We start from the raw sequence: 14,504 nt of genomic DNA, 5'->3' as shown, positions 1-14,504 counted from the left end.
TGTCCAGTACGAGTCGCCGCAGGGGATATCAGATTGGATGGATATTCACCCTAATCCCAATGCAAAGCTTAGTCCAATACCGGCCAAAAGCTGGATCCATTTGCTGGTACCATCGCACTCAGGTTCACACCAGGGAGAATTTTCAACTAGGCCAGTGACACTCCAGCCAAAAGAGTAGAAAATAACAATTGGGTCGATAACCAGGTTGAGAACGAGTGGCATTGCTTTCCGGCGAACATACAGGCAGACTAAATTTAGGAAGCTGATCAAAGCCGTGGCCATTCCCTAAAGATAAATCGGTCAACAAAGGTAAGTATTTCCAAGTCACGCATTGTTTTTCTCAGAAATATGTTTCGAGAGGTGCAATGTAGTTACCAGTAACATCAACCAGGCACAACTCTCTCTAGTTATCGGGTTCAAATTGGAGCCATGCCAGATTTGATATATTATCATAACGGCAAACACAAAAGCGAAGGTTGAGACTGAGAGACCGATAGAAAGCCATGTTAAGGCAACAGTCGTACGATGGAAGATTGCTGCAGCTGGGTTGCGCGACAATGTAACATAAGTGTGTTCGTTTACATCAGGAGGGCCAGCACCGGAATTGCTGAGAAGGGGGGTATTTTCGGTGTCGTGGTCCATCGTGAATTCAAACAGTTAAAATCAATTTGGACTGAGTATTGAAGATCCGGAGCCTTTTTCGGTACCAACGGTATCCAAATCAATTAAATTGATTAAGGATTTACAGGATGGAAATGCGACTCCTCTGTTGACAGGTATGCTAGTCCCTTTTCTAAAGTATTACTATTATTAATTCTCCCTAGTCTTCAAACCACCCATGAAGTAGAAGTTGGAGTCATAGCTCAACAACAACTGTCCTTTCTGAGCCCTAGGAGATTTAGGGTTAGTTTCGAGGCTTGATGGCTGGAGTTCGATTATCAAGCCAAGTGCCAATCCCCATAACTTCCGGAAGGAGGGTCAGAATTATTGGTGCTATGGCTTGTTCTCCGTCCCTTTCATGTAATGGCACTTCATTATCATTAGAATATGAAAGTATCTCATCTTAAAATAAACTCAAAAGCCCGTTGACAGATCGCTCGGCAATACAGAGGCCGCTGCGAAAAGTTTTGTCCCACGCTAAGAATTTACCCTGAAATATCCTTACTAGTATATGGAATCTCCAGGCAGTACCACCTGGGATTTAGGCAGTGAGCTAGTGGGCAAGCTAAGAAGGATTGGCCTCTATAAGCCCCCCTGTGACTCCCTATCCTTCTCATTATTTTATTAAGAGATGGAACAGCAATACTAATTATTAGCGCAAGTTAAATCTTTTCGCAGGAGCCTCTGTATGTGTCCGAACGGTTCGCTATCATAACAGGAAGCGCGTCAAGAATTTGGCCCACTTAGGGCTGTCTCCAAATCCTGCTTTTCGGGGAGAAATAACAACAAGAATCAACCATAGTCGATGAACCAACAAGCCTCTGCTGATTAAAAATGGAGTTCCGGACCGAACTGACAGTGAGCAACAAGTCCACCAAGGCGAATTCCAACGTTGCCCAAGAAACAAGCACCGATTGCGGATGGGCAGGACTGACGTAAGCCCTCCTAGCTAGCTAGTTAGCCCCAAGGATAAGATAGGCACAAGATGAAACCAGAGTTGATATTATCAACTGCTTCAATCTATGTAATTATAACTATTGCTCTCTATTCTCTATAAGAAGAAGAAAAAGGAAAACAAGCCAATCTCCTCCCATTTTATAAAAGAAAACAATAACTAGTAAATAAAAGTGAGCCTCATCAGAAGCTAGCTCGTTCACTGCCCAGACAGGTCACATGACCCATCCGAATTTCCAGTCCGAGGTTCAAGATCTCAACTCTGACGACGTCAATCATTTGAAATCACACAAGAACACCGACTTTCGAGGCGGAAGTAATCCCTTCGAGCTCCATCCCATTTCTGTTCGCCATCGCCGATTAACATCTTACTACTGGCACTGGCTGCCTACGTAGCAGTAATCATCTTGAATATCTCCGCAAGATGAGACCCCGCTAAACCTTAGCCTCCCGCCGCCCCTACGGGTCTCTCGGAGACACGGTCAGAGGATTTGATAATTGATTCTCGCTGGCAAATAATCCACAATGGGGCTCAGTAATCCGCCGCACTCCGCCGGCGGAGGCTCGTTGTCTGATGCAGCGTCCGCGAGATCCACCCAGGTTTCCAGACCATCAGCTGGTGCTTTGAATAATAATAACGGCAATCCCACGCTGGGCACGAAGAGGAGCGTGCAGGCAGCCTTTAATGGTGATTCATTTTGTTTCCTTCATTCTTTATTTTGGTCTGCTTGAATGTTCCGGAAATCCCTTCTTTGGCTTGCACTTAAAGCACCTACCGTTTGCCTCCACTTCATGTTGATTCGCTTATCTCCGTTTGTTTGCGTGCGCAATTCTTTTCTGTTGAACGCCCTCGTTTTTCGACTACCGCTTAATTCCTTTCTCAGCCTTGAAGTTAAATTTTGGTTTTGTGCTTTTCACAGAAGAACCCAGCTCCTTGCAAAATTTCTTCTTGATACCATATTATATCTTTCCATATCCAGTCTTTCCTTCTTGCATAGTAAAAACACTTCACAACTTGTATAAGTGTTTTGTCTCCCGCACGTTGTTCTATCTGCAGCTTATTTTTCAAACTGTACTGCCAATCTCCTTCCTTCCCAAAATGTCAAAACGCAGTTTTCGCGATATGAACTCTTTGAGAGCCAGCGTTTTGCGAGGTAACTTAACCTATTCCTGTTTCCTCTCATCTTGGCTTTGACATCGAGGTCGTTTCGATTTTCACTTTTAATATGTGTTCTTGTGCTGTCAGTGCTTGTTAGCTTACCTAGGCTTCTTTGACCCACTATTTCCAGTTAAAATTTCCTGCTAGTTCTGTTCTATTCTAAATATCAAAAGCTCACCTGCCGTACCCCCATCCATGGGCAGTTGATGCAGCTTCCGTTGAATACTTTTTTCCTTGGTTGCTGTTTAAATTGATGCTTACTAGACTCACATGTGTAGATACGCTGGAACCAAGAAAATCTCCTGGGATTGGCTACACTAGTAAAGTCCACATCCGAGAGAAATACCATATCGTTGGGTTCATCAGCAGTGGCACCTATGGACGAGTTTATAAGGCAATCGGCAGAAACAGTCAGAAGCGGGAGTTTGCGATTAAAAAGTTTGTATAGGCAGTCCACAACTCCTGTTTGTTTTCCGAGGCTGACATCCATAGATTCAAACCCGACAAGGAAGGAGAAATCGTTCAATATACAGGCCTATCTCAGTCAGCGATTCGAGAAATCGCACTATGCTCTGAGTTATCACATGCAAATGTTGTTCATCTGGAGGAAATAATCCTCGAGGACAAGTGTATCTTCATGGTCTTTGAATATACGGAACACGATCTCCTGCAAATTATCCACCACCATACACAAGCTCAACGACATCCTATACCCGCTCCCATGATAAAATCAGTATTATTCCAACTTCTGAACGGCCTACTGTATCTCCATAGTAATTGGGTTTTGCACCGAGATCTCAAACCTGCAAATATTCTAGTTACATCTACTGGTGCGGTTCGAATCGGCGACCTCGGCCTCGCACGTCTCTTTTACAAACCTCTTAACTCTCTTTTCTCCGGCGATAAAGTTGTCGTGACAATTTGGTACCGAGCCCCTGAGTTGTTACTTGGAAGCCGGCATTATACGCCTGCTATCGATCTCTGGGCTGTGGGTTGTATATTTGCGGAATTGCTTTCGCTCCGCCCCATATTTAAAGGGGAAGAAGCCAAGATGGACAGCAAGAAAACGGTGCCATTCCAGCGGAACCAAATGCTTAAGATCATTGAAATTTTGGGAGTACTCGAAAAAGGAAACTTGGTCTGGTCTTACTGCCATGCCAGAATATGCACAGTTTCAGAATCTAGTCTTAGCTCGAGGCGGAAGCCACGTGAACAAACCATCCAATTTGGGAAGCCTGGGTATCATGGCATGTGCAAATGCCGCAGGATACCCATCATCGCCGTCTGGGTCTCCTGGAAGAGAAGGATTTGATCTTCTTTCCCGTCTTCTAGAATACGATCCCGAAAAGCGCCTAACCGCCGAAGAGGCGTTGAAACACCCATATTTCTCAATCGGTTCTCCGGTAACTGCAAATTGCTTTGAAGGATTTGAAGGAAAATACCCGAACCGGCGAGTTAGCCAGGATGACAACGATATTCGGACAAGCAGTTTGCCGGGTACGAAAAAGAGTGGTCTCCCAGATGATACCCTAGCTTCCAGAGCGGCAAAGCGACATAAAGAAGGATAAATGCATGGAGAACCATACTAGGAACTTGGATTCACATTAGGCGTTGGGACACTATATGGTCGGGCGTAGCTGGTGGTACATGCTTTCGTTGCTCTATTTTGATACCATAGCCGATGGATTGCTTCGTTTTGGTCCTTTTCATACTCGTTCAGTGACATTATTTTCCCTATGTACACTTTTGGTAATTTAATAGACAACAATTGTCAAGGAGTGGATCTTTTATTTCTTAACCTTAGAGCCGTTGTGAGGTGGCTTTTGTCATTTATATAACCCAGCGAACTGGACCGGAGCACAGCAGATGACTTTAGGATTGTATGTACTGTAAATACGTTGTGCTTGCATTACGGCCAGCCAAGGTAAAATCATCACAAGAACTATCGAAATAAATTTTGAATTAACTATCGCATGATCCCAGGGATATGGCTCCAGAGCCAAATTCCACAGATTTTCCAAGCCGCACAAGGGTGATTTGATATATAAGCCGTTTCCTCGCCCCTGTTGTGTTACTATTTAATGATGGCAGCAACATAATATTCATCATCGTCATCGTAAAATCCTGGTGAGTTTTTTTGCCAGGAAACTTCCCAACAATGCCATTCATTGAAGCAGCTCACAAGGACACTTTTTGCCGATTCATTTTTCCCAGTCTCGTTCTAGGTTGACGCCAATCGAGGAAGGGAATGTTTTATTTTTCCACAGGATAGCATGATATGTCGGACACGAAGAAGTATTGCGATGCGAGGAACGGGGTTTTCCAGTGGCGGATATTTTGTTTACGCCACTCTTCCAACATGGACAAGCAGAGATGGTGCGGGATGATCCCATTGTGATGGGTCGGACTCTTGATATCTCTCTCCTGGCTGCATAGCATGCGACAACAACAAGCCTGGATACATGCCTGAGTGGGCACTTCTCAGATGCCCTCTCCGGTACATACCAACAACCAACCACAGACTATATTAGATATGAGGGGTGACAATATATTTTGACCCCAAGCTCACTCGCTTAAGCAAGTTCTGGGTTTTGGGTGACGTTGCAAGAAACCGCCACAAAGGCTGAGAAAGTTGTTAGTTTTCTCCAGAAACAGAGTGGCGAATGAACATTCAAGCATTGAATGAGCCTTGGGTATAGCCATTTCACGAAACTGAAGAAGTGTTATTCTTTCATGAACATCTGCTAACACTCTGAGAAAGCCTTCATAGAACAAGAATCCTTCTCAAAAAGTCAAACTTGTTCGTTAGTTAGCGGTTTGTTATCAAGCTTGGAAGCTTAAAATCTTGCCGTTTCCACGGAACTTGTTCTCATTAAAGAACACTCGCCAGGAACCCGAAATTTTCCAACCAAAAAAAACCCTCACCATACTTCAACAATCAACAAGCGTCGAGTTCACTTTCCTCCTCCTTCTCACGAACCTGGCCCTCACAGGCCGCCAACTGCCAAAATCAAACAATCCGCCTTGTCCGCCTCGGGAAGATAACCCACAGATAGGGGAGATATTCCACCGTCCACCATATCTTCGAACGCACGAATACCAAATAAGGAGAGAAAAAGCACCACAACGAAGAACAACCATGCCTTTTTTCTACTCAAAGCGTATCGGGGGTAAACATGTCTCCACCGGCGTCACCGTCGACCGCCACGGCGTGCACAGGTCACCATGGATATTCAGAATCGGCCGCTGCATGTGCTTCAAGTGAACGCCCGTCGTGGGGTATTTTATTTGGTACTGGCTCACAGGCTGAGGACTCCTTTCTGAGATACCACTGTTCCAGATATAGGTGGTAAAGGAATGGGGTTTGTCGAGAGATTCCACATGTCTTGCCTGCTAGGGAGGAGGGGGGAAGGGACAACTGGGAATTCTGATATGGTTGCTGCATAATGATGACGATACCCTTGTTGGGGTGGACGAACATGCATGTTTTTTTTTTTTTTTTTCCCCTTAGTTGGAGCGATTTTCTTACATCCGGTCCTTGTGGGGCGCAAAATAGTTAGGTCAGTTGTTGGGATGCGAAGGAGCTTTATGGCAGTCATGACACGTTCTGTTTGTGTTTGCGTCTCTCGCTTCTTGTTCTTCCGCTCATGGTTTTCTATAGTCTATAGCTTCTAGATGGCTATGGTGCCCACGAATTACATTCGTTTACTCCGCGTATTTAACTCGTTCATGCTGGTTTTGCAATTGCGGGAAGGCAAATAACGTTCCGTTATCTTCGTGCAACTGTCATGTTATCAAAAAACCTTTCTTGTTGTGTAGCCCTTTAGTGGGACTGCTGCATCCTCTATTGCTTAGGGCTATCTAGGTTTCTAAAGTGTAAGTTCAGGCGCAGGTGTTGAAATCACACACCCCTACTACTGCCATCCGAGAAGAGAGTAGCTAACTGAAAAATATGAAAAGAAAAGAAAAGAAAAGAAAAGACAAAAGATCAAAGACAGTCGCAGCCGATATCAGAATTAAATCCATAAATTACCAACGCCGCCAGAGCATATGAAAGGAGGGCCGTAAATTGTACCTGTTGTGTCCGTTATTCATTTGCAATAAATTGCTCCATCCAAGAGATAGAAAATACAACTAGAAATAGCCAGGTAACTGTTCCATTAATGGAATCAATAACCTATACGGTATATGTTAGATATTCGCAATGCCTAAGTCTAGAGTTTAGCTAACTCACCACTCTGCTCTCTCCTATTTGCACCGCCACTGCCATTTTCACCGTCTCCGTCATTGCGCGATCCAGATGCTGAAGCCGCACCCCCCGCCTCTCTAATCGCCTGATCATCTCCCCTCAGCTTTTCAAAATACGCTTTAATGTCCTCAGCCCCAACGGCTTGACCACTCTCTGCGAATGGCTTTAAGAAAGCCTTCACCTTGTCCTTCAAGTGGTTATATACCATAACTCCTTCAATCGCACGTACACGGTCCATGTTGCTGAGTGCTGCCTCCCCGAGGTCCAGAAGACTTCCCGTGTGATGGCTACCATCGCCGTTGGCGTCATCCCCAGTCTGGGAGAGTGGAGGCTCGTATGTTTCCTCTTCCTCACGAAGTTGAGGGTGTGGGATCAAGTTGGGGAAACAAGAAGGGCAATGGCAGAGGTAGTCGCGGAAATCTTCTTTGAGGAAGAGGGAGAAGGTGCCTGCGGGGGCATTCGCTGGGAGTGACTTGTGCTTGGGCTCGGGCTTTGAAGGTTCGGTAAACTTCTCTTCTGGGCCTGAGGTGGGCGTTGTTGATGGTTCCTCCTTCTGCCTTTTTGTATTGGGCATGTCGTCTGAAATTTCTTCAAGTTCACGCTTCTTGGAATTTGTTGAGGACGTATTATTGCTAGTAACCCCCGCCGTTTCCGGCGTGATATTTCCGTTTGGCGCATTCTGAACAGGAACATCCTGCTTGTAAACTGGAGGTAAAAAGCCGGGCGTCCCAGCATATACCTTTATCCAAGGATTTGCATCTACACATTTGTAGCAAATGAAGGTTTCAAAATCGTCCTCATCGGGAAACCCTGGAGGTAAGGGTGGCTCATCCTCTGCATCCTCGTTGGCAGGCGCAAGCACCGTAGTTTCATTATTTCCATTCTGTTGCTGCTCCTGCTGGTGATATTCTTTGTCTTTGTTTACATCTGAGAGCCTTTCTTCGCAGCCGCTGCCCAATTACGTGGAAGACCTAGGAGGCACTCGGGATGATACCAATCTTCACCGCAACCTCCGTTTTCAATTGTTCCTAGGCCAAGACATTGGAACATCGTTCCTTTCTCCTGGTGTGGGTCATACAGTTCTCCGCATCCACAGAACAGGTTGCGAAAGTTGTTGTTGTACTTGTTACCCGGCGCAGGCTGTTCTGAATGGGCGCCTTTGGTTCCTCTGTTGGACATTCGCAGGTTACAGGGTGAGGCGGATGAGAACCGTGTCGTTCCACAATCGCATACAAAATTACGCTTACTGAATAGCTCAACGAGCGTATGTTCGCCATGGCAAGAGATAGAGCATGAATAGCAAACGCCCGCGGCCTGGTATGGTGCTTCAAGGTCTGAAGGTGGGGGGTTGCATGTCAAACAGGAGAAGAGACTTTGACGGAGCGCACCCAAAGGCTGTGTGCAAGAGTCAAAAGACTAAAAGGACATATTAGCTGGATTGAGTATGAAACGATGAAATTTCTGGGCTACTTGCATATGGGAGAGCTTCTCGCGCATCGGCCTCGAGTCTTAGCTGGCTATTAATAAAGCTGGAGGAAACGGAGTGTTAGAGACGAGCAATTGTTCTCACCATCGAAGAAGCAATGAACGGCGGTATACCTCAAAAGAGGCTTTCAGGAGGTTATCCACTTACTCTGACGCTGTTTGCGAGTCATTGGAGACCAAGCTCTCCCTCCGCTGCCTTTTGGGCTCTTCCATCGGGGTTGCGGTCTCGTTTGTTGCAGGGTGGGAATCGAGCACATCCATGGTCTATACAACTTCAGCAGTTAGAGCTGACAGAGAGGTATTGCCATGGATAAGACAAAAGGATGATATTAATGGCCTATCAAATTAATAAGATGGAATGGATCGAACCCCGAGGTCGAAACTCCCTTGGTTATTGCACGCGATTCCATTAAAGTGTTTGCTTTGTTTGCATGGCGCGCCTCGCTCGGCGCCTTTCCTATTTAGGCCTTAATTGAAACGCGTCCGAAACGCGTTGCTTTTTCGTTCTTGCACGCGATTTCCACCACGTTGTCCCCGTCCTCTTTGAGCTCCCATCTTCAACAACAAGGACGCCATTTGTTCTGGGAACATTCCATGTTTCAGCTCAGATACGCAATACATTTTTAGATATATACAGGACTTCCTGAGGCCACATAGAGTCGAATTCTAGTCATGAGGTGAGCAGATTCCTCTCCTGGGAAGATTTTGCGGCACCCGAAGTTGCCATTAACAGCTTGAACAGTTCTCCTTTACATCCAAGCAGCTCAGCGGCGAATCGCGGCCTGGGGAACCTTACTAGACGGAAGAGATCGCGTGAGCCAGACAATGACAACTCTTCAGCGCCCCCTCCCTCCAGTCGTAAGTGGGAGAAGCTTGATTTCCCCAGCGTCGAAATACGCACAGCTAACAAAGAAGATAGCACCACCTTCCTCACCCCCAATTCTGCCTCTTGATGACGCCATTGAAAATGACTTGGATGAAGAGGCAGAATATATCGGTGATGTAGATGATATCGATGAGATGGCGGAGGATGAGGATGGGATTGATCTTTTCGCGGACACTTTTGAGCGGGATTACAGACCACGCGACCCTGAGGCATATGAAGGAGACGATATCGACGACACTGGGGATTATGAAGAACTGGATCTGGCCACTAGACGCCAACTTGAAGCGAGATTAAATAGGCGTGATCGAGAACTCGCTCGACGACGTCGCGTACCCCCAGCATTTTTACAGGACGATGATGACGATGGAAATATCGATCTCACTAGACAGCCTCGTAGGCGACGACATCACTACGATGAGGAGGTCGATGAAATGGACATGGACATTATGGACGAAGAAATGACACTCGAGGCTTTGGCCGAGATTAAAGCGGCCAACGTCACAGAGTGGGTTACTCAGCCCTCTGCCCATAGGTCTATTTATCGCGAATTTAAGGCTTTCTTAACCGAATTTACGGATAAGGATGGTACTTCCGTTTATGGAACTCGTATTCGAAACCTTGGAGAAATCAATGCAGAGTCCCTAGAGGTTTCGTACGCCCATTTATGTGACTCTAAAGCAATTTTAGCCTACTTCCTCGCTCATGCTCCTGCGGAGGTTTTGAAAATTTTTGACCAAGCCGCGATGGAAGTGACTCTGCTTCATTATCCAGACTATCACCGGATTCATAACGACATCCATGTTCGTATCACCAACCTCCCGTTTAGGTATACACTTCGGCAACTTCGTCAAAGTCACCTCAACTGTCTTGTCGGTGTCAGTGGAGTTGTCACCAGGAGAACTGGTGTCTTCCCCCAACTGAAGTATGTCATGTTCAACTGCACAAAATGTGGTGTTACTTTGGGACCTTTTCAGCAGGAGTCAAACGCGGAAGTCAAAATTTCCTTCTGTCAAAACTGCCAGGGCCGGGGTCCTTTCACACTAAACTCTGAGAAAACTGAATACCGCAACTACCAAAAGTTAACCTTGCAAGAATCCCCCGGGACGGTCCCAGCGGGTCGGCTACCACGACACAGGGAGGTTATTCTACTCGCTGACCTTATTGACTCTGCGAAACCAGGAGATGAAGTCGAAATTATCGGCATTTATCGCAATCACTATGATGGGCAGTTGAACAACAAAAATGGCTTCCCGGTGTTTGCAACAATTTTGGAGGCTAATCATCTCGTCAAATCACACGACCAACTCGCGGGTTTCCATCTCACTGAAGAGGACGAGCGGCAAATCCGAGCGTTGTCTAGAGACCCGCAGATCGTGGATAGGCTTATAGCATCTATGGCGCCAAGTATTTATGGTCATGAAGACGTTAAAACCGCTATAGCGCTTTCTCTCTTCGGCGGTGTGAGCAAGGAGGCGCAAGGCAAAATGTCCATCCGTGGCGATATTAACGTACTTCTCCTTGGTGATCCTGGTACGGCCAAATCTCAAGTATTGAAGTACGTTGAAAAGACTGCACACAGAGCTGTTTTTGCAACGGGTCAGGGTGCCAGCGCTGTGGGTCTCACAGCCAGCGTGCGTCGCGACCCCTCGACTAGCGAATGGACACTCGAGGGTGGAGCATTGGTGTTGGCTGATCGAGGTACATGTCTGATCGACGAATTTGATAAGATGAATGACCAAGACCGCACGTCCATCCATGAGGCTATGGAACAACAGACAATTTCGATATCTAAGGCCGGTATTGTCACGTCACTCCAGGCTCGTTGCGCTATTGTCGCTGCTGCCAACCCCATTGGAGGCAGATATAATGGAACCATTCCATTCTCCCATAACGTCGAGCTGACAGAGCCTATTCTTTCGCGTTTTGACATCCTTTGTGTGGTTCGAGACACGGTGAATCCAGATGAAGACGCGCGATTGGCAAAATTCGTTGTCGACTCACATTCTAGAGCCAACCGACCCAGACCTCAAACCTACGAGTTTGGAAACCGTGTTCCACAGCAAGTATCTGATGAAGATCAAGACGAAGAAATGGACGGAACTCAACCAGGAGCTTCAGCCGCCGGAGCTGTAGAGCAGATACCACAAGAGCTTCTCCGGAAATATATTTTATATGCGAAAGAACGATGCCGACCGAAATTGTACCAAATTGACCAGGACAAAGTTGCACGTCTCTTTGCAGATATGAGAAGAGAAAGCTTAGCTACGGGGGCATATCCAATCACGGTAGGCTTGCTCTCTGCTTTTATTGTTTTCTTGGCGTGGTTTCCCACCAACGCCTGCCACACTCTCTGACAGTTGAAATTCGACACTAACGACACAGTAAACAGGTACGCCATCTCGAGGCCATAATGCGGATTGCGGAAGCATTCTGCAAAATGCGGTTATCGGATTATTGCAGCGCCCAAGACATCGACCGCGCCATTGCCGTGACGGTCGACTCATTCATCAGCAGCCAGAAAGTCAGCTGCAAAAAAGCTCTTTCGAGAGCATTTGCTAAGTACGTTTTTCTTTCTTTGTTGTGACATATCTTTGCTCCTTGCCTGTTCTAATCTCTTTCTTCTCCAGATACACTCTTGCCAGGCCGACCACCCAGAGAGGGCGGGGAGGAGCAGGTGGTGCAAGTTCATCGGGATTAGGCTCAAATAATAGAGCGGGAAGGCGTGGTCGCTGAAGCTGAAAAGTGGGGATCCTTGGGACGTGAGATGCAACATCCTCCAGGACTCTTTTAATGGTTCGTCCTTTTTATTATTATGCCGGATCATGGATTTCTATTCTCGGGACAGCAGATACGTGAATATATGTTATACCTTGTTTTAATTGCTGGTGTTAACTGGCTATGGATAGACATTCACAATAAGTAGCCTATGTAGTTAGCTCATTGATGACCGTTTCCTTTTCTTGCAAGTATTGATAATTCTGTGACTGTAATCATTGGGCTCCCTACTCGTTACTCAAGGCTATCTATCTGTCCCTTTTACCTCGCTTTTGGCAGTTATGCACTACTGCGTATCGCATCTCAACTGCTCATGACAACGAGATACGCACTCAATCTTGGTCACTCATCAGTGTTGATCTGAGTTCCAATTGCAATCTCATTTTCTTTTGTATAATCAACCATCCCACCTCAATGGATATATCGTCACTCCAGGTTCCTTCGTACATAGGGAATGGATGCCCAGGTCAGCATGAAGGCATGTAGTAGAAAAAAAAAAAAAAAAAAAAAAAAGTCTTCATATATCATCCTCCGTATACAGATGTACCTCGGTTGTTGGTTCCATTCAGGAGTATTCGGCCCGTCAGTTATTCCATGACCGCCTTATCCAAATCCTGGACTTCACCGACACAGGCGCACGATACATTAGAATTGAATGCAGTTCCAAGGTACAAAATATTAAATACAAATGATAACATGTCTGAATCGGAACCTACAGGAGGAGTTCTGATCCTTATTGGGCTTCAGACCTGTCGATTCTCGCCTTTGTCTCCACCCCCACTTGATGATCGAGCTAACAACCAACCGAAGGGGAAAATATGTGGTCTACTTCCAATCCTTGCTGCTGCTAGAGGAAGAATGACTCCTGCTGGCTGGTTTTGACATCGTCTAAGAAATCCAAGCGGATCGCTGCTTTGCAATCCATTGACATGGCTTTTTCTTCCACAATTCCCTCAAGATTCCGCATCTCCAGAGCGCTCCTCCTGCAGGAGGCGTTATTTGCCACCAAACTTTTCCTAACAGCTTCAATCCTGCATGTCTCTTGCATCCTATGGAGTGCTTTCTAGCACATAATCTTCTTTAGTCGAGCATCTGACCATTGCGCATACAAGTTTTATCGCTATTCAATTTGTCAATATTGTTGTATTGTTCATATGTGATAGATGCCTCTATATATTATTTTATAATTATTCCGATAATCATGGCAATATCAGATACAGACGCTCCCATTCTTCACGGAAACTCGACAACCGTGGAATCGGACATCGCACGGCATCCCGAGAGGAAAAAACTGGAATGCCATTGGAACGAGCGGAACGAAAAGACCCCTGCCATCAATTCTGAGGCCCGTAAAACTCCCGCCGCTACGGAAGCCACTGCTGGCATATCTGTTCCTCGTGGACAACAACCAGCACAGGTCGAGCTGCTGTCAGAGCGTGATATCGAACGATTGGGCAGGGAGCGTCCAAGTTCATTTAAAAATGCTTGGACTGAGATCGCGTTTGTGTTTTCGATTTCCATGTCTCAAGTCCTTGCGGTAAGATTCTCCTTCTTTCTTTCATTTCTTTCCATATTACTTTGAGCATTTGGATTGTTCAGTGTGTACGTATAGTGGCGTGCGGGTACCATTTGCGCTGAAGACCTACTAAACACCCTCTCCTATCTATTAGGAGTATTTCATCTCCGGTTTCAATGTAGTGCTGCCATCTCTAGTCGAGGAGTTGAACATTGCCGAATCCTCCGCAGTCTGGCCTGCAAGTGCATTTTCACTCGTGGTAGCCGCGACGTTGCTGATTTTTGGGCGAATTTCTGATATGATTGGCGGCTACCCGGTATACGTTTTTGGCATGGCATGGCTATTTGTCTGGTCTGTCGTTGCCGGGTTCTCGCGGAACCGATTGATGTTGATCTTTTGCCGGACGCTGCAAGGAATCGGCCCAGCTGCTTATCTTCCTTCGAGTATGATGCTGCTTGCAAAAGTATACAGACCAGGCCCGAGGAAAAATATGGTATTTAGCATTTACGGGACCTGTGCGGTTGTTGGGTTTTTTATTGGGATCTTTTGCTCCGGGGTCTCAGCGCAGTTTTTTTTCTTGGGGATGGTATTTTTGGATCGGTGCGATTCTTGCAGCTATCACGACGGGTTTCTTCGTTTTTGGCCATCCCGTCCGATACGGCGGAGACTCGGAAGCAAGGTGTCAAGATGGATTATATGGGTGCGGCGCTTATCGTTCCGGGGTTGGTATTGACTGTTTTTGCCATTACGGATAGCGCGCATGCCCCTGACGGGTGGAGGACCCCATATGTATACGTTTGTCTCATCATCGGCGGGTGTT

General features: G+C 46.3%; 4 protein-coding genes across 4 annotated transcripts; 3 read left to right on the top strand and 1 right to left on the bottom strand.

Moving 5' to 3' along the window:
* Positions 1-2,713: 2,713 nt before the first annotated feature.
* On the top strand, positions 2,714-4,341 carry HCAG_01109 (serine/threonine-protein kinase prk1; the record flags this gene model as incomplete). Its single annotated transcript, XM_001544013.1, has 4 exons — positions 2,714-2,768; positions 3,052-3,211; positions 3,548-3,761; positions 3,946-4,341. The coding sequence occupies 4 exons, from the start codon at positions 2,714-2,716 to the stop codon at positions 4,339-4,341; spliced, it is 825 nt and encodes a 274-aa protein (XP_001544063.1).
* Positions 4,342-6,942: 2,601 nt separating this feature from the next.
* On the bottom strand, positions 6,943-8,768 carry HCAG_01108 (conserved hypothetical protein; the record flags this gene model as incomplete). Its single annotated transcript, XM_001544012.1, has 4 exons — positions 6,943-6,950; positions 7,008-7,931; positions 7,985-8,190; positions 8,656-8,768. The coding sequence occupies 4 exons, from the start codon at positions 8,766-8,768 to the stop codon at positions 6,943-6,945; spliced, it is 1,251 nt and encodes a 416-aa protein (XP_001544062.1).
* A 411-nt stretch (positions 8,769-9,179) lies between these two features.
* HCAG_01107 (DNA replication licensing factor mcm2) lies at positions 9,180-12,312 on the top strand (the record flags this gene model as incomplete). Its single annotated transcript, XM_001544011.1, has 5 exons — positions 9,180-9,184; positions 9,271-9,365; positions 9,427-11,678; positions 11,783-11,952; positions 12,300-12,312. The coding sequence occupies 5 exons, from the start codon at positions 9,180-9,182 to the stop codon at positions 12,310-12,312; spliced, it is 2,535 nt and encodes an 844-aa protein (XP_001544061.1).
* Positions 12,313-13,369: 1,057 nt separating this feature from the next.
* Positions 13,370-14,454, top strand: HCAG_01106 (predicted protein; the record flags this gene model as incomplete). Its single annotated transcript, XM_001544010.1, has 3 exons — positions 13,370-13,705; positions 13,839-14,177; positions 14,440-14,454. 3 exons carry the CDS (start codon positions 13,370-13,372, stop codon positions 14,452-14,454), a joined length of 690 nt encoding a protein of 229 aa, XP_001544060.1.
* Positions 14,455-14,504: the final 50 nt, after the last annotated feature.

The sequence above is a fragment of the Histoplasma capsulatum genome, genomic scaffold (genome assembly GCF_000149585.1).
Source record: "Histoplasma capsulatum NAm1 scaffold_1 genomic scaffold, whole genome shotgun sequence".
Classification (NCBI taxonomy): domain Eukaryota; kingdom Fungi; phylum Ascomycota; class Eurotiomycetes; order Onygenales; family Ajellomycetaceae; genus Histoplasma; species Histoplasma mississippiense.
Note: the sequence above shows the minus strand (reverse complement) of the source record. Positions and strands in the feature narration are given on the sequence as shown.